This window comes from Plodia interpunctella, chromosome 2 (assembly GCF_027563975.2).
Source record: "Plodia interpunctella isolate USDA-ARS_2022_Savannah chromosome 2, ilPloInte3.2, whole genome shotgun sequence".
Taxonomy (NCBI): Eukaryota; Metazoa; Arthropoda; class Insecta; order Lepidoptera; family Pyralidae; genus Plodia; species Plodia interpunctella.
The window spans coordinates 3,433,497-3,454,160 of NC_071295.1; the positions used below are offsets into that span (position 1 = coordinate 3,433,497).

The window sequence follows — 20,664 nt, forward strand, 5'->3', positions numbered from 1 at the left end:
AATTAAGTTTTAATTAAAGCGTACAATCAGAGCCAAATCTTCAAAATTTAAAGATTTATTTTTAAGTGAACCCCCAGCTTCGCGGCGACATGGCCACTAATATAACAAGCGGGGATAAGACAGGGGGAGGTTAAAAACACTATTATTGACAACACAAACAAACAAACTATATCGTCGCCAAGAACGTTGTATACGATATCTGTAAGGTCTATTTCAATGCAACGATCTATACTCGGCTCGAAACAGAATAAAATCTGTTTAAAGCGTGTTTACCGCGTGGGTGTTACAAAAATTATGTAGCCGATATAGCAATCTATACACATGTATGACATATGTGAATGAACTCAAATTGGTCACGACTGACCCTGACTGAACTTCCTTGTACCCAAAATATTACCATCCTATCACGGTATATAAATTACAAATAAACTACTTTGTTGCGATAATTAGGTGTTTTTTAAAAGTCAATTTTATAAAACCGCGAAAAGGAATTTGAATAAAATAAATAATGATCATAGAGAGCATTTATTTTAAATATATAATTGCTAAGAATTGAGGGACATAGTCCTCGTATCCCTTATGAATCGCCGGGAGAACCAGTCCCTGGCCAGGGATATGAGCACGATCACGAGGTGCACTATCAGAATCATGACTGCTGAGGCTACCACCATCGCCGAAGTGGGGCCCGGGTCCCTCCAGTCAATGTTTGGGTAGATCCATGGATTTCCCATTCTGAAAAAAGAATGCATACCAGTAAATCAATAATTATTAGTTTCCTTGACAACGTCTTATTATATAAATGCCAATTAAAACATACATTACAAAGTTTGCAGTCGGCTAAAAATATCTTGATCAATAATATGATCGTCTCTATTCTTAGAATATTTACCATAGTCATTAGTCATCCACTATAGAATAGACCTCACTTTTTGTTGCTGGTAAAAATAATTTACTTCCTCATCATTAAGTATAGAACTGAATTGTACTTCCTGAACAATTATGTTTCCACTACGAAGTTAATACCTAGTTTCACATAAAGTGGTCATGGTAGTCATGGTAATAAGCACCTGACATAGATATTGACTTAGTTGCACACATTGAGGCTTGGCTAGTCAGATCTAGCTAGAAGTTACTTACTATTGTAATGTATGAAACAAGTTAAAGTTTGATTTAAATACAGAAGGTATTTTAAACATCGATACAAAATATAACTACCTATGCTCCGAGACTTCGATCTCGTGTTGTTACGTGAAAGAGTAAAGAATATTCTTTCAAACTTTCGATGAAATGTATAGTTTGTGGCTTTTTGAGAAACACTATATGTAATTTAAAAATTGACGTGAAAAAGTGTCCGTGAAGGTCCAATTTTTGAATAAATGTTTTGACTGTAACTCTGAACTTACGGGTCGGTCCCGCCAGCGTGGTAGTAGATGAGCCCGAAGGCCATGTACAGCAGACCCACGCACAAGGGGTGGTAGAAGTGCAGTATGTGAGAGGGATGCTGAGCGGTGAGCAGCAGGCACAGCATGAGGATGGAGTTCACGGCGTGGATAAAGGTGTCCAGAACCGGGTCGATTGCGAACTCTTCATCTGGAAATATTGTTACTTTTTTAACCCCCGACGACAGAAGGAGGGGAGTTATACGTTCAAAGTGTTTTTGGCATTGTACAAACGGCTGAACCGACTTTCATCTAGTTTTTTATTTGAAATAATTGTTCTTAAGTTGGATATCATCAGCTCTTTTCTAGTAGGATATCATCAGCTCTTTTCCAGGGGTTTCTTAAATTTTTAATTTATTTTTTGTTGTATTTTACTTTCAGCATCATTGTGTGTACCATCTATTAAATGGTACACACAAGATTTTATACCTAAGCGTTTTTTACCGGTCAAACTTCGAGAAAAGTATATTGAATGATATAGCAATAGGTAAACCTTGAAACATTTATTTCAAACATATGTCTAAATTAGCTCTGCTTGTTATGCTTTACTTTGCTATAGACTTGAAGAAAGTTATTTTTAGAATGAAGGCCTACCAAGAAACATACAAACACATGGGGTATCTTTTTCTCAAATCGTAACGAACAAATAATAATCAAAATCCCTTTTAGAGTGGAGACCAAGAAAAGTGTGTAGTATTCCCCACACACTTTTCTATGTTGTCCCCTTTTTTATTTGGTTTAGAAAATTTCTATAACTGACTGATTGGCTCAAAATGGACGGATCTTTTTGAGTTTGTTGTAGATAGTTCTAGTATTAAGATCTTTTCAAATCGTGTAAATACATCTAACATGACTTCACAAGTACCGTTGTGTAGTCAGCCAACCGTATGAATGACGCACTAGTGACTACACAGTGAGCAGGTTTTACCATTCAGTTCATCGGAAGCGTTCGTTGATGAGAAATCACCTTGCAATTAGATTGTTCTTTAGACTCTGAGGTACCTTAGCCTCGGCCCGATTAAGTCACCAACGCTCAAAGTCCAGCTTCCTGACCGCCTTGGGAGTTGGACTTTGACCGGTGGTGAGGTGAGTCAATTGGCACGACGACGAGAATATATTTATGTTAAATTCTGAGCACGCATTTTATTCTTCAAGTATTTGGGTTTAAGGATAAAAGCTCATTATTTAAACATGCCATCATACTTAAAAATAAATATTTAACTTGTTGGTTGCTGGTGTCACGGATATTTTAGGAATAATGTAAGATTATTATTAATTAGTTATTTCGTTGCTTGTCAATATTTAATTACATGCTAAAACTGTATTTTTCCTTATGACTGGGCCCCGAAATGTGGCCACTGAAATCCTTGTCGTCAACAGTGTCCTACATTTTGAATAACGGATGAATAAAATCCTTCATAGCATTTATGTTCGTTACGCTAATTAATGTTTGTTTAGTTATTTAAAAATTGGTTGGTACCAATGAATTTCGTATTATATTCATTATCAATACAAAATAACCAATTAAGCAGATATTAATTTTTCGTCATACTAATAACATTGTTGGACTCACTAAATTTATCAACATAATATGTTCTTACACATAGTGAAGCAAACATTAAAAAGCAAGTATTTGCTATTGAAAAATTTTAGATAGCTGCAAATTATATCATGTTTTTTGATATTTTTCATGGTTTAGATGTGCGGACGGCAGACATAAACATCGCTTTATATAGAGTAAAAACAAATTATGTTATTGTCTTGGCGTACTCGCACGTCCGTGGCAAGTTACGTGGCAAGCTACACTGAACCAGTGGTGGTAGGTAGTGTCACATGCCTTTAGGCGACTTGAGTAAAATCTAATAAGCTATCTATATTAGAAATAACATACTCGGTAAAAAAAGGTACAGTAGATCTGCCCTCGGTAGAGCGATTAGATCTCTGTGATTATCTTTCTCAAGAGCTACTTTAAATCTTCTCTTATTTAAAACCTGTGTCTAAAACCATGCATAATCTTTTTTAAAGACCTCTACAACGCCATGGACAATGCACTGACAGTGGCGAGGTATTGATCCCCTCATAATCATCAGTTTTTCATGAGTCTTCTCTTCATCTCACAAATTTGAACGAGAATTTATTTATAAAAACATTTTAGAATTGCTTACCTCCACCTGTCAAGAAAGTGTAGTAGAATGCTGTAATGAAGATTGCGAGCGGCACTGCGACGTTGAAGCTGAACCAGTACGCCTTCACGTACCACGGCAGTCCGAATGTGCAATCTGAAACAGAGTGTAACATGTTCATTATACTTACAGCGATCTATAGCACATCAACAAATACTTGAGTTTGACTTTGTATTTCCTTCGCTGGCAGAAAATTGAGTTAGACGCAAATGTGAATACAAATACTTATAAAAAAAAATTCTACATCTCGAGCATGATTAACTTTTTCATTGTTGCGTAGCAAACACGCGCCAAAACAAAAATGTTATGCATAAACTGAAAGGCGTTATTAAAATTTGAAAACAATCTTTCATTTCACTATGTATATTTGATAAGCACAACTCTCATCTTGTATTTTTTTCTTCATATGCTCTTTGCTAACAATTTTCCAGGTGTCAAGATGGTATGCCAAGCAAATTCCTTACCTTAATGTTTTCGATACATACTTATATTTGAAACAACTATGTGAACCTAGGTACCTAACTGTACGAGCAGTATTGAAAATCTGCAAATCCATTAGCAATTTAGTTCTTCGACTTTTCTGGTAGATGTTTTACAAATAAGTCCTTGTATAATGTTGTATGCAAGTAATTTTTATCCTTTGATTATTTAAAAATAAGTAGTTACTCACCAATAGGTCCTCGAGTATAGGCTGCGAAAGACACCCAGCAGGCAAAAAATGAACATAGAGTAATTAAAGTTAATCCCCAATGTGTGAAGTATATGGGCCAGTATTTGCCATTTATAGACATACTGGTGAGGATTATAGACGACAATAGTATCCCAACACATCCTAGGAACACTACGAGCCTAATCAAGAGCAGTGGCACAGCGGAGCGGTTGTTTTGAAGCGAACTGAGGTAAAATTCTGATCCCTCTTCATGTTCCAAGTAAAACATGCGCCCTTTAAACTGGTTACTTAGATATTTCTTGCCGGATCCCATTGTATCGACTCACTTCACTCGACAAACACTGCGACTGTGTTATCATTGATTACGCAGCATGATTCTTGATAGCGCTTTGGCGCTCCATATCTATATTGCGGAAAAGGTTAGCTTTCCACTTCCACCTAAATTGTACTTCGATTTATTTATTATTCTCACCTTTTGTGTCTCACATATATACATTACCAATTGTTTAGCAGATATCTTTGCATAGCATAGCTGCCGCCAGCCCTGGACGTCCAGTTCAAAAATACTTATCATTATGAATCACCGAACTTATAATTCATAGAAAAAAGAGAATTTAATCGCCTAATACTAGTTCATTAAAAAGTGTTAGAATTGTAAATATTTGTAGGCAAGAGATTATATCTACCTGAATTAATTATGTTATTATTAGATACACCAAATCAAATTTGTTAGATCTATAACTGTTCATAGGTAGGTAGGTACTACTATACGTTATTTGAAGAGGACCAATGTAGAAATACGTATAATTTATTTAAAAAATAGTAATAAAAACAATGTATAGATGAAATATTGATATACTTTATTAGTAATTCTAATTTATTCAAAAGGAATAGAACTAACTTAAAAATTCATCTTTGGATGGGCAAGCATCTTAACTAAAATATTAAGTTGATAACGGGTATAAGTAGTGTTATGTTATTTAGTTTAATTTATAAGTGTTATATTATAAAGGAAAAATAAATAATAGACAAAAAAATATGTCGTCAGTCGAAATTACTAGTATCAGTATGTCTATTATATAGGACGGTTTGATATCACTTCCTTCTACCTATCTGAATTTTATACAAAAACCTTTTTTATCTTCTATGATCGGTGATTCATGTTAAGCGTTTAAAACACATTTGTCGGTATTTAAGTACATGAACTAAGTACAACATCAAATAATATGTATTAATATAATAATATGTAACTGATAATATACCAAATAAACCAATCAAAATAAAACATTTAGGAAAAATTAAACATTCCTATCTACCTATATGATGAGATATCAATCACCCATAATTTACTTACTAACTACCCAACCAAACACATCTTACCTACTTGTGACATTAAAGTAAGGACTTAACTAAATCACAGTTCGCTTGTCTATCAATACAGAAATACCTTTACAATAATTTTCTGCAATCTTTGTTTGTTTGGCAACGAATAAATACTCAATGTGTTTTCTCTATAACATCAATAAAATTGTACAATGATAAGATGATAATAATCAGCAAACTACAGACTTATAAAAGGTAATAACGAATGTATGTACCATATAATATGTGTATTATAATCGCGGTAATGACTAATAAAACTAAAATGGTATGCTGCTGTCGTGAAAACTTTAGTTTACGACAAAACGTCGCACAGCTGAAAAAAAACCGCATAAAATGTCCCATCTTGACGTTTGTAATCGAAAAATATTATCATAATGTGCGTAGGTATGTAAACATTATTGTTAAATTTTTTGACGATTATTATCTGAATTTATGTAGTTTATGGTTATTTCGTGCCATTTTCAGTTTAATGATTTTTATTATTCGCTGCCTACTGACTTCCTTGGTCCATATCAGAGAGTCATATAATAAGACCTAAAATAACATCTCTTCGGCCGTTCCCAGTAATCGTTAATTAAAATGATTATCATTTCTAAAAGGTGATACGATCACCTTTTATTACATGCACTGTTAAAAGGTTACACGTCAGTGGTTGTCACTTTAATGCCAATAAAAAAAGCATTATACTGTGGAAGTATTATGAATGGATTAACCTATCGAACGATGAACCTCTTTAAAAAGTTTTTATAAATTAACTTTTTAGGACTAGACTGTGTTGAGTTAGTACAGAAGTTGTTTGTTGAATGTTTCACTGTTCGTTTGTGTAAAAATCTTTAAAAAAATAGAGAAGGAAAATAAATACTTATAAGGTTGAACAAAGTTTTGGACTGCAAAATCTTAGCAGTGGCGGACGTGGTCCTTGTTCTGAACGGGTGTTCTGTTCAGTCTAGGGTACCATTTTATAATTTATAATTCTTATACCAAATGTGGTGAACATTTTCTAGTACATAATATCAATCAGTATTTTTGCCAGGTGAGTGAACCTCTTGGCTATAAATGAACACATTTTCGAGGATTAGTCTTCCTATAGGTTCAAGCGGCAAATCCTTCATTGCAGATGCCTACGTTTTCTTTGAGACACCTTCTAGCGAGGGTGTCCCTCAGGGTGGCGATGGCGACTACGATGAGGTGACACGCGGACAGGAACACCCCCGTCAGAGCTACCACCACCATTGCTTCCTGAGGCTTGGACCAGTCCATCACTGGGTAAATGTATGTGTGACCGAACCTGGTGGAACATTAAAATCGTATAAATAGAAATACACTACTGGCTGAAGTAAATAAGGAAACATCTTTGATGTTCGTAGATATTGGGAAATGATAAGTGTTTCTATATTCTCGGGATTTACTTGCAAACTTGGATAATAAATGTTAGTACCAGTCTTCAATTCAATCTTTTAATTGTGAAAACTACTAGAATGCCAATAAATAGGAAGTCTTTTTCGCTTATTTCCATTCATTCTCGAAAAATTTGTGAATGGCGCGTAACTACTAAAATGTTAAGTTCGTTATCGAGTAAGTAGGTACTTATGTTAAATCCTTAATAAATACTCCATCTTTATAATCTCTGGTGGAACCTTGGAGAGAATTTAACGTAAACTTTGACATTTGAGTATTAAACAGGTAAGTACCTACTAACTCTTAACTATAAAAATTGCAACATTTGACACAAGTACAATAAATGCTCTTTTGTCATCTCTTGCGAAACTATTATTTGGAAATATTATTTCCAAGTGCACTATGTCCGCCAACAAATCTATATATTGTGACCTGCGAAGACGATAGAATTGAAGTTTTAAGTGGTTATGTGGCCGTGAGTGAGCAATTAGGGTTTTATTATTATTTATTTTGCATTTGTCAAGGATTATTTTTATTGCATGTAGTTTAACTACCAGATATTTCACAACTAATTATAGGTATTTATACAATCGAGTATCTGATAATAAAAAGTAATTAAATCATATGGATACACGAAGACAGCCAAACTATTTTGATGAAAAAAATGTACCGTATGTGAAAATTTCTAAAAATAGGATTTTTTGAAGGACGACGTGTTTAGGTTTATTAAAAGTTGCAAAATATTCCATACCTAATATGGCACTAGGTGCGTTCTACGCATTTACGGCTACGCAAACCTTGAATACCGTTGAGAAGTACTAAACCTTCGTTAAAAGCCAGTTTAGTATTCGAAATGTCGTACGGTTACTGTTATCTTTTGGGAAAATCTGATTTACCTAACATTTGAGTTACATAAGGAAGAATAAACTTACGAATACCTACACTGAAAAAAAAAAATGGTTGCTAGTAGCTAAAAGTTTAGCTGCATATCACCAAAATCGAGTGACTACTAAACTGAGGGCTACAAGTAACTAAAACATGTTTTGTAAACAGAGTTTAGTAATATTATATTAACTTCTTTTAGGTAACTGGTGATAACTTAGTTTTGTTATTTGAACTAAACTGTTTGGCTGTCAATAGTGCTCCGGTAAAGTTGCTTTAGCAAAGTTACTTTGGCTAATTAAAGCTAAAGTGTTAAATAACTAGTAAATCTAACAGTTCAGTAAGAAATATTAAATTATTTGTTTAATAATTAATGTTAAGGTGTGGTTATCTCTTGCTAATCTGTTTCATTACTAGTAGACAAACACTTTATGTGGAGGTAACAGCATTGTTTGTTTACCTGCTCCTGTTGGTTTATTTACCAGTAGCTGGTCCTAGATCTGCTATTGGACCTGGATCTACAGGCCACCTTCAATATTATTGGGATGTACTGGATTGATATGATTAATCATATCAATCCAGTAAATCCCAATAATATTATCAAATGGTGTCCTGCCTTGTGGATGTATATACAGGTCTAACAGCCACCTTAACATAGGGATAACGGGCTAAGTGCAATAATGAATAAAAAAATGTATATTATATAAGTATTTTTTTTGAATTATTTATTTAAAATGTTCAAAAAAATAAAATAACACAATTTAATGTCTTGTCATTCACTCAAGAAAATCCAGATTATTAAATTTAAGTTACATACGCTGTAGTATCTCCATTGTATAATAACTGGTAATCAAACACCAATATATTATAAAACATAAATAGGGCTAATAAAAATAAAGAATAGTTAACCAAATATTAATAAGACATTGCTTAGCCCAAATTAATGTCAAACACATATTTACTTGAGTTTAAAATTTACCATAACAATCATAGTCTGTTTTCTTCATTTTATATAATTCAGTGCACACCGGGAGAGGCTAACTTTCAGGAATTCATTCCGTTTTCTTTGTAGTGAAGAAGTAGTCCTTTTCCTTCATTACATGAACTCAAAGTGTTGTATACTCCCTGAAATTTAAGAAACTATAGAGTGAACTAATAACAGTCCTCTTGTTTTCTTATTATATTGTTGATGCTCTGCCATACCAGGTTAATAAATAATAATAAAAATGGCTAAGTGCTAGTTGGACTCGCCACGAAGGGATCCATGTCATTATTATTACATATTATCGAGCAAAAAATGGCAAAAAAAGAACATTTATTTTATAGGAGGTGCTCCTTGTTAACTTATATTATTTATTTTTAGTACCTACTTAAATTTATATATTCATTGAAGTAGGTATATATCACACTAATATTATAAATGTGAAAGTGGGTTTGTTTGGATGTTTGTCCGTTAATCACGCTGAAGCTACTGAACGGATTTTTATGAAATTTGGTATACAGACAGGGTATGAGCTAACTTAGGTGATAGGATACTTTTTGTCGAACGGGAACAGGATAAACGGGATGTAGAGCGAAACGAAGTTCGCGGGAAAAGCTAGTACTTAGTAATTAAATTGCAACTGTCTAGCCATTATGGTTCATGAGACACAGCCTAGTAATAGACAGACAGACAGATGGACGAAGCAAGTGAAATCTCAGTAATAAGATCCCGTTTTAATCCGTTTTACCTTAAAAAGTAAAAATGCTTACATTTGTATTTAAGTTTGGTACTTCCTCATTCTGTATATTTGTCCAAGTTCTGTAAGTTTTCAAGTCCTGATTCAGCAATATACTAGTAGGTAATGTATGGTGCTATCAGTAAGGATTGGCAAGTTATTGATACACACAGCATTTGATGATGCGATGATGCAGGGATGCTATCATCATGGATATTATGCTGTAAAAAAATATGAAATTATTATCCACACTATTAATAAAACATACACATCTTCGGGATATTTTATTAGTTAAGATTGGTAAAAACATATTGCTTACATCAGAGGTTAATCATAACAATTATTATCATCTTAACTGCAAACCAAAACTAGACTGATAACAATTGTGAAAAATATCTTAAAAATTCTAAGTCCTCTGGACTGACCCTTTCAGGGCACCCTTGTCTCCAGTAGCAAGCGGCGCGAATGGAACTTTGAATGAAGCGACCCGCCTCGCCCACTGGCGACAAGACACACTACGGGGCTTCCCTGCCGCTTTCGTGCTACCCGATCCGGCAGCCCTCTGCGATACCTTCTCTGACCGCGCCAATATTTGATGATTGTTCGACTGAACATTAAACTAACACGAACTAAATAAAAATTAAACATTCACATACCTTTGAACAAATTTATGTACATTTCAAGACCCCATAAGCGCAAATAGTCACTCATAGGATCAGCGGAGGTCTCGTCTTGACCGTCTGCCATTGCACTATTTATTACGAAAACACGTTTACTAAGTTTTTTTTATATACATAATGTCGCTACAAATCTCCCGAAAACAATAGGAATGTGAAAATCAATTCGATTTGCCGCCTTCACCAGCCAAGCCACACAATAATGACCGAACGCAGAGAACGAGTTCTAACGTGAATCGCATATAACTTTAATGTACTGACTCGGACGCAGTGCTGCCAACAGTGCCAACTAGTTTTAACAATATTTTAATTAAATATTGTTAAACAGTTTTGTGATAATACTTACATTTTTATTTTAACTTCATACATTCGACATAGGCAAATATTAATCAAATGATGATTTAATGGCTGCTAGAAAAGTTTACTACAAATAAATAAATTGATGAATGTCCAAATAATGACTTTGATTGTGTTATCTATAAATAAATTCATGACAATGTTTTAATCAACATTGTATTAAATTTAAGTACATATGTTCGGTTACCAGCTATGAAACAGTTTGTTCTTGCAGCTAAAGTAGTTTGACTGGTTTATTTTAATAAATAATAGCTAACATTTTGATTACTGATTATCAAGAACTGATTAGCTTATCTGGTTTGGGACATGCAGTTACATTGGTTTAGATAATTACAACCAAAGTTTGGTATCTATTAAAGAAATTTGCAAATAGCAAAACTGGTTCAGCTATTTCTTTTTTTCAGTGTAATTTTTAAGGAAAAAATGGCATGTGACCATTGCAAAAATATTTGTTTTTGCGATAAGTGTTTATAACCTGATGTTGTGAAAACATTTGAAAATCCGGAGCAAAGTGGATTTGTTCAGCTCTACATTGCAATAAACATCCTTCCAATGCTTCCTTTAAAAGTCAATAATCTACCGACCCATCTTCATTTAAAAATGACTAAACCAGTTCTTTATTTATAGTTGTTGAGTATTCTTTGTGTATAACTAATACATTAGCTACTCAAATTCACTTTGGTTACTCAAAATCACTTTGATGATTTTGACGAAATTTTTGTATTTTGATCATCGGAGCGAAACTCGTTCGTCTGGCCTGGTATACGTCGGAAGCTTGTACTCATAACATCACTTACGGGTCCAATCCCCCCGCGTAATAGTAGGTGACGTTGAAGATGAGGTAGACAAGGGAGAACAGCAGCGGCTGGAAGATGTGTATGAGGCGGCTGGGGTGCGCCGACATCACCAGCTCCACCAGCGTCACCAGCGAGTTAGTGCCGTGCAGCATCACGTCCAGCACCGGGTGAGGGTTGTAGTACGTCATCTTGCCAGCTGAAAAAGATTATTTTTCAATTTTAACATAACGCTTTATCGTACTTGTTTCAGAATATTTCCAACAATAACTATCAGATTGGAAGCACCTGTTATCTTACTCACTCGTATGCCATCACATCTGTAGGTACCCAGGATGACATAATGGCGGCCACCGATGTAGCTGTAAAAATGGCTGAATACTTTTCGGGGAAAATTTGATTTGGAATCGACACGCTAATAAGAAGAGTATCCGGATTAGACTGGACGTGTTCCAAAAATTAAAAAAAAAAGTATAAGTACAGTATTACTCACAAGTTTTAAGGAGTCCCCAGTAAAAAGTGGATATGAGGAATGCCAGAGGAATAGTCACATTGTAGAGGACCCAATATGTTTTGACGTACCACGGCAGCCCGAATGTAGCGTCTGTAAAAAACAAGAATTATATCGGTCATAAAGTACAGCAACATATGTTCTGAGAATGTGTTTATAAAATGTTTCTTTAAATAATATTTGTAAAAATTCAAAGAAAAGTGGTGATGATGATCCTACTTTCAAATAATTTGATTGGCTTATTCAAATTTTGTTCAGATTTTGTTCTAATTTAAATTTGAAAAATACTTAGGTTGATTGAAAACATCAACTTATGGGAGAAAATAAACACATGCAGCGGTTGTTACTCGTATATAGGTATATATACTTTTAGCAAATTACATATTAGATATTTTACTTTATACTTTAAATTTAAATTTTTTAAAGTACTTTTGACAAAACTAATAGCAACTAAAACTATTATCTTATCTCCTTACTAAGCACGCGTTTCTTTCTAGTCAGAGGAACATGTAGCTGTTGCTATTGTTTTACAAAGACAAATGAAAAGCAGAGTCAAGGTTTAGGAGTATTTTTAAGTCAACAAAGATCATCAAACGAGTGATGTCATAGACTACAAGATATACATAAGTTCTTCGTACAACTACACATACTTGTTCATGTTTAACATTCAATGTTCTCTTAAGTAACTCTTTACTGAAATTCACTTTTACGAATTTGTATTTTATTTTTACCGACTTCCACTGATAAGGCCTTTCGGAAAGATCAGTCTACTTTTCCATGAAAATCACTTATCAAGATATCTTATAGTGATAATAAATTTGAAATCGGTGACTCCTTAGTTCTTTAGTTCTACGGTTTACCTTACGGTTCTACTTTAGTTGATACATTTTCTCACGATCTAAATTTGTACTATTTATGTATACCTAAAGTAATAAACTCGATATACTTATGCAGAAGTATGCAGAGGACATAAAGTAAGTAAGATATAAAGAATAAAGCGATTGCTATCAATTAGGACCAGTTAGGAGTGACATATGATCGAGACCTCAGTGCAAGCGGCACAAGGTCTCGCAGGACGTGATCCTATCTCTCATCACGGCGCGTCTTCTCATATAGGTTTCCTTAAATTTTTGGCCGATCGTCAAATGTTTTAGGTAGTGAGTTATATGTATAAATAAAATATGCACAGAACTTTTTCCTTGTCTGACATTCCGAAAGAAACGTCGTGGAAGAAATTTAACAGAATTATCTGACGAATTTTTACCCATCTTGTGAGTCGTATAGCAAAAACTTTGTCTAATTATATGGTAGTAATGTTTGAATACCTATTGGTATTCGCGGAAAAATTATAAGCCCAAGATATATAACCGGTTAGTTTCTTAGAACCCACGTACTTACTTATATATATAATATATATTCTAATACCATAACGATATGTCGGATCACACCACTTAGGTACAATGTTTACAAATTTATTTATATATTGCAACATAAACTGAACTGTGTTTAAAAATTTAAATAGAATTCATTTAAATTAAAAATCTGCCATCAACAACTGTATGAAGGCAATTTTTATAAAACATAAAGAACTCATCAAGGAAACATGTTAAGGCATACTAAATACAGAATGCATACCAATTGGCTTCTTAAAATAAACGTACGCTGAGACGGCCGAGGAGAAGAACGACGTGAGGACGATTAGAAGGAAACACCAATGCGGGAAGTACAGCAACCAATACATGGCGTTGGAGCCCAGGGCCCGCGGGGTCACAGTCAGGGTCGCCACTAATACACCCACGGAATATAGGCAGACGATTGTCCTTAAAGAGAGCAAAGGTAAAGCCGACCGGTTGCTCTGCCATCTGCTGATGTAGAAATCGGCTGGTGAAGGATGCTCGAGCCACCAATGCCACTGGCCCGGACACTTCGCACACAACATCGCGGACGCTCGCCCTCACTCACTCTTTAACGATTACTGTAAACACTTTCCCTAACGCTCTTATTGTTGCAATTAACGTGAAACTCCTCAACCGTAAACAGTGGCTACTTGATTTGATAAAATTCTCGTAATATACTGATGAGCTGTTTAAACTGCCCAATTGTGCAAATGTTGAACCAGTGAAGCAAAGAACCACAATAGTGAACTGAAGTGTCAATGAAAATTGTCAAGGTCCCAGTCTGGTCAGAGAGATTGCAAAAACACTGCTAAATTAATAAGCGATAGCCCCGCACACGTAATACAAATCATAATAATTTTGTATAATCTGGATATTCCATTGCATATTTTGAACAAACATATGTTACGTTGACTCAATGATATATTTGTGTGTTATCTGGCACGTATTAGCGAATATAATGCGCTGATCTTTATCAACACATATATTCTTATCTGTATTATATACAATACATTGATAATGCGTAATTTTGTATTTATATCATACGTTATTGACGTATTGGCTATTGTTTTATAATGATCCTCTTTCTTATATTCTGTGTATCCATCCAGGTTGTGTATAAATTGAAAATAATTATTTTGTTATTAGTCATGATAGATTTTCTAGGCATAGGAACTATTAGATTAATTGTCACATTGTGTACAATATTATTGAATTATTACGTATTGAAGACGATTAACATTAACGTTTGTTATCATAATAAATGATAACACGTGTATCGTGACGCGCTGCGAAATCTAGTTAATTGCTGTGGATAATATTGCATTGCTGCACGAGATCGGGCATTGCGGCCGCGCGTAGGTCAGGTAAACATGCATCTAACCAATCATGTTTTATTCATACCAAATAAACTGGAGTTTGGTACTAACTAGATTCGAATATGAATTTAAGTAAAGTGAAGGGATCCTAAATAAATAACGAAAGAGCGTATAATTAATTGTAAACTAAATTGAGACTTATGATAATTTCAATTTCCTCATTTATGTAAGTACCTTACCTTGGTTACTTATTAGTTTTCGAATATTCTCCTCACATATTGGCCGATTTATACGAGTAATATCTTACATATCTTAAATTCTGTGAATATTCTACAGTTTAGTATCGTGTTGAGCGAGGATGAGTTAATCTAATCAGTTGGACCTTCAATATTTACTCAGTAAGGTTTAAGTTATTTTTGAAGTCAAAATTTGTGTTATTGAAAAATGTTGTTATGATAGGAATTCGCGGACTATGGGTTAAGGAACGAACATCAAATGAATTTAATATACACCAACAGACAATTTATAATTTCCGGGCTCTAACTCCTCAAAAATAAATAGCAATAAATGACTTATTGGTATAACAAATTCAGGATGATTGTAAAGGATACAGTAAATTTACAGGACTTACCTGCTTTTGTTTCCATGGGTTTTCTCACAGTCACTATAATGCCGAACAAGGACTCCAGGAAGACCATGATGAGGCCCCAGTGCGTCATGTAGATGAAGAACTTGGCTCGGTTGCCGGGCAGCGAGGACATGGTCCACGTGATCATGCACACCGACCAGATGAGCACGGGCAGTCGCCAGCACAGCGGGGACAGCTTGCTCTTCCAACACCGCGAAAATAGCTTAGACGTCTCATCGCCATCTTTGATCGCTCCCATACAGCACTGGAATATTGAATTGACCATCTTGGTTTCTACTAGTTAATTGTACTTCCTCTAAACGTTATGAGCCAGTAATGAGATCAAGTTGCACTAACTGGATAACGCCATAACCTGCAAAAAGTTATCTTTAGTTGCAATTTTCCCATTGTCTTCAACAATAGTCTAGATTTTCCCGACTTACGCAAATCCTGATTTTGTGAAATGAATGAATGTGCGTATTGAATTAGCGAGTTCACACGATAGACCTCGGCATGTGACCGTCACGACGATTTATTTATTTTCAAATTAGTTATGGGTAAATTATTTAAACTGATGTTTGGTTTAGCATATTATGCATATGTAAGTAAGGTAACAGTGGAAGTGACGTAGCTTCCGAAAAGATTATCCGATTTTGGAGTTTTTCGGAAACAAATATGTTCAACCGTTTAAAGGACTGAGGAAGTCCTTTGCAAATAATAATTTTGTTTATTACCTTATTGCCATGGTAGAGCAAAATATTGTTCAATAAAAAAGCGCATATAGTTTTATTAATCAACATCAGATCTATCTCAGTACGGCATCTATAAATCCAGTGCGCCTTACATATATAGCGAAAGACCTTGAAGAACCACCATGATGACATTAAACTGTTAAGAAACCTAACCAATGTTATACTTGACTGCAAGTACATAATAAGTACAGACACATTGTATTATTATATACATGGCAACATTACAGCAATTAAGGCCAAGATGGCTTTCTTAAACGTCAATTTAATAGTGTAGAGCGCTGATGTTCCTCATGTATAGTGACGATAAGGTAATCATAGTCGTTTAAAACAGTTTAGTGTTTGCTATGGTAATGCAATTGTGACAGTCTCCCTTTGGTATGTGTTATGTACCAATTGATTAATTCGACACTAAAAATGCCCGCGCAACTTAATTAATGCTCATTTTAATATCATCCACAAACATAATAATAATTATATTATTATTATTGTATTATGTTTCTCCTCTTTTGGAATTCACCGCACTAAGTCCGGTCCTTTGAGAGGCTTGCGTGGGGATATGGATCCAACACGTAGAGGGCCTTTGGAGAATTTTGATGTTATGTAGGACTCCCGCCCAAACCTACCCTAACATTATTATTATAATGAAATCGACTGGGCATTATTATAATGCTCGCCACCTATTAGGAAGGTTTACGAGACAGAACATTTTAAAGCTGGTTTTATCACTATTATTGACTTAATTATTGATGTTAAGATGTTCAGTTATATTCAATATCTATGGATATTCATGTAAGTGTTATGTATAATGGGTGTAATGTTATCGCACGTGTGCTGTCAATATTTGATCATTGGCTTGGTTGCGCAAGAGTGGATGACGAGTATGGCCTTCGGTAGGCTCATAAAATATACTAAGTTCAAGTTCGCTAGACCAAACAACGCTTGGAAGCCACCAATGACCTACAAGTTACATCACGTAGAACGGAATTTAGCGATAAGTAAACATTTTGTAATTATTGAGGGATTTATTATGACTTCTGCTGGTGTTTCTTGCTTGAATCCAATTATAATAAATTGTTTAGAAAAGTAGTAACTGACTCTTATAATTTATAGCTGACTAAACATAAAGTCTTTATTATAGATTTAAGTATATAAGTACCTACTCTTTATTCGCATAATTTGGACAAAGATTTGAGCAACCTGGAGAAGAAATACTGTTCGTGACCCCAAATAAAAATAGCTTTAGCAGATTCAGGTACTTAAAAATATATATCATGTTAGTGATATTTAAGTTCAAGAGCAAGAACAGGCAACCACATGTCAAGTTGCACTGTATGGAAATCACATCGGCGAGTGATGAAATTGAATTATGTTTGAATATATTTATGTGCTTTGCGTATTTATGCTGGCTGTACCTAATTTATCGAGCGTTCTCAAGGATATGGAAATCAGGGAAATGCATGATTATAGTTGACCTCTAAACTACTGAAGTTACTCGTATGAGAGACCGGATTCATTCAATAAATAAATATTTGTAACTGGCATAGATCAACAACAAAGAAAATAAAAATACATGGTCGTAAAGATCTAAAACCAAAATTTCTACAAAAGCGCTGAATATACACACAGACAAGACCATTTTGACATTTTTGACTAAAATCATTTTATCCGTTTAGAAGCAACGATGCCTCAGAAAGAAAAAATACACATGCCCGTGAAATTTATAAAACCTAGAAAATATATTGTGAAATAGATGTCCTTCGATCAAGCACGTTCCCTACAATAGCGGCAATTAAGCAGCGGCTAGAATGATACATAATGGGCGAGTCGAGAGCGCTGCAGAGGATGTGTAGAAACACTGCCTCACGCACCTCTCATATTAGCCATCGATGCAAATCACTCATCGAGCCGACGATCTGACTTATTAGAGTTCGTTACAAGGACTGTCTAAAAATTATGTAACTTCTGATGATATTTAGTAACCCATTTCACATTTGATTGATGTTGTATGCGAGTTTTAAGTGTTTTTGAACTCGCACTAATCAGTGCCGGCCAGATTTTGGTCTTAACACACTCGCAAATACCAATAATCAAAATGTGAACCTAGCTGTCATTAAAAGAATCTAAACGAAATTAGGTGTAAACACAGATGCAAGTTCTATTTTTGTCTGTTCACCCTAATTGGAGGAGATATTAATTGATATAAATTGAGAAAAAAGTACAGTCTATTGATGAAACTATAGAAGGTCATAAAGGGCTGAGAGTAGACATAAAAGTATTTAATGTCACAAGGATCAAGTATAGTTTAGCCATTAATTGGGTCGAGGTAAATATGTTCTGTAATCGCTAATTTTCTCGCTAAACCACTTCCCAAGATATTTAAATAATCATATATCCGAGGGCGATTGCGGAAAATCCAGTGTAAACGGCGTAAATCATAATTTAAATATCTAAAGACATGCTTAAATAAATAGTTATTTCATAAATAATATTTAATTTATGTTTTTAACAACAACAAACATTTCATAATAATAATTGTTATATATTTTTTCGTATACGAGTATATTCCTAAAACTGACGATGTACGATATACACAGTCATGTTAGTCAATCGCAAGTTAAGTAGCAACGATTGCTTCTCTACGAGTTGATTCGCTTTTGACTGTACGTGTGTGATGTTTTTGTTGTGTGATGGCAGTTTATTTTATAGTGGAACGCAAAATCAAAACATATTTGGATAATACATTATAAATATTTAATCCCACAATACTGGCATGTGAGCTGCTGACTTATTTTTACTTGCGTGGGGATGGCAGCGACATACATTCAATTATCCAAATGGATAATGAACCAATATCCTATTGTACATGTAAACAATTTAAATACTGCCATGTATAGTACTAAAAATAGATAATCCTACGATGACCTATGCCAGCATATGCCATATAGTTAGTAAAAAACAGAATAAATCCCTTACCTATAGATGCGTTATTTTTTCCTATACATATAATCTTACAGAGCACTGCACATGAACTTTAGAAAGATTCGTTAACCACGTACGTGAGATTAGCAATGAAATGCCAACGATCACAGTTGCAGTGGCCACTGAGATAAATATAGGTCGGCTCTGGGCGACCAGCTCGTTTCTAGAGACCTATCACGTGATGTTTCAGGAAATTAGAACAAGTACTGCGTATATTGACAGAGAGACTGTTTGAACATTATTAAATACATAATATTATTACGCTTCTTTCCCTAGAGGTAGGCAGAATCTAAGGATCCACTTCCCACATTCCTAACAAATCTAACTCACCTGCTATAATCTCAACTCATCGCTCTGTTAATGCATGCTCTCCGGTTATTTTTGTATTGCATTTTATTTATTTTTCTTTCAAGTACATAATATACGTGTTAATTGAATCGTACGTACTGGTGTCACAGTTTCTAAACCGCCTTATGGCTGCGTTTTTGTTTTGACCAGCGACTCCAGTAACTAATCCTAAACTATATGTGTGTGTCTTAAACAAATTATGCTTACAATTTTATGTTATGAATGTATTACAGTTTCTTGTTGTTTTATACTATAAAAACTTAGATTGTGTGATAAAAAAACTAGATCCAAATCGGTTCAGCCGTTTGGGGCTAGGACAGCGGTTTAAAAAAAATTGGAGGTAATGTACACTCGATATTTCTTCAGTTTTTTCTTCTTTTCAAGGGTTGGTATTTGTGTAATAAAGCTAGCAAATAAATAACTTTATATAATAACACAAAATTTGTTTGTAAGGTAGTTTTACGAGAATGACTACAAAAACGAACTTAGAGATATAAATTCCCTCCTTTTATAATGTAGGTAAGTACCTAAATAAATATAAGAGTTATAATTTATGCGTAATTGTAAGTTTAAATCCAACGGCCAGGAGATCGTAAAGAAGTAATTGAATGATACAATATGGAAATAACTTATTAAATTGATTTAAAAATATAACACGTTGATCACGGGCTGACTGGGTTGGAGCAGTGACCCATTTATTAGATATATATTTTGCTGACACAGTGGAAACGCACACATAATATATGATATAATTGTTATAATCTAATAACAAATTAACAAAAAGGGCTTTTAATTTCGGGGCTAATATAATTAGTTAAGGATAATTCAAAGTAGTATATATATTTTTTAAATTATAGCTAAAATATTATTTGTTTTTTTCTTTTCAAATTAAAAAGTAATAAACTCACCTAAAAAGACTAAGCACAAAATATAGTCAAACTAATTCAGACGATAATCATCAACTGTCAGCGTTTAGAAACGCGACAATTGATCTGTGAAGTATGAACGCGCGCGGTGCGCGTGGTTTTACGCGCAACTGAAGTTCTGCGCGTGCGCCGGCGGATGCTGCGCGTATAGTAGTCTAGTAGCCGTGCGCTCGCGCTCAAGGACCGCGACGACGTCGCATCTTCTATCCAAGCAAAACAATGTCAAAGTTCCCATACTCATCGCCATTGACTAGTCCCAGGTCCCAGACCTGACTCGCCGGATGTTTCAAATATGTACATGTACAA

General features: G+C 34.5%; 2 protein-coding genes and 1 long non-coding RNA gene across 5 annotated transcripts; all 3 read right to left on the reverse strand.

Moving 5' to 3' along the window:
* Positions 1-509: 509 nt before the first annotated feature.
* On the reverse strand, positions 510-4,654 carry LOC128677168 (protein rolling stone-like). Its single transcript, XM_053757838.2, has 4 exons — positions 4,293-4,654; positions 3,605-3,718; positions 1,404-1,590; positions 510-732 (listed from the first exon to the last, which is right to left on the reverse strand). Exons 1-4 carry the CDS (start codon positions 4,603-4,605, stop codon positions 546-548), a joined length of 801 nt encoding a protein of 266 aa, XP_053613813.1. The 5' UTR covers positions 4,606-4,654; the 3' UTR covers positions 510-545.
* A 477-nt stretch (positions 4,655-5,131) lies between these two features.
* On the reverse strand, positions 5,132-20,509 carry LOC128677154 (protein rolling stone-like). Of its 3 annotated transcripts, none has more exons than XM_053757816.1 (5): positions 20,341-20,509; positions 15,357-15,726; positions 11,995-12,105; positions 11,505-11,700; positions 5,132-6,963 (listed from the first exon to the last, which is right to left on the reverse strand). In XM_053757816.1, exons 2-5 carry the CDS (start codon positions 15,637-15,639, stop codon positions 6,768-6,770), a joined length of 786 nt encoding a protein of 261 aa, XP_053613791.1. In that variant the 5' UTR covers positions 15,640-15,726; positions 20,341-20,509; the 3' UTR covers positions 5,132-6,767. The 3 variants fall into 3 exon arrangements, with proteins under 3 accessions (XP_053613791.1, XP_053613800.1, XP_053613781.1); XM_053757825.1 differs by lacking the exon at positions 20,341-20,509 and adding an exon at positions 19,079-19,216; XM_053757806.2 differs by lacking the exons at positions 15,357-15,726; positions 20,341-20,509 and adding an exon at positions 13,648-13,975.
* On the reverse strand, positions 8,668-11,456 carry LOC128677177 (uncharacterized). The gene is made up of 3 exons (XR_008405509.2): positions 10,330-11,456; positions 9,708-9,894; positions 8,668-9,080 (listed from the first exon to the last, which is right to left on the reverse strand). It is a non-coding gene; the product is annotated as an uncharacterized LOC128677177 (long non-coding RNA).
* Positions 20,510-20,664: the final 155 nt, after the last annotated feature.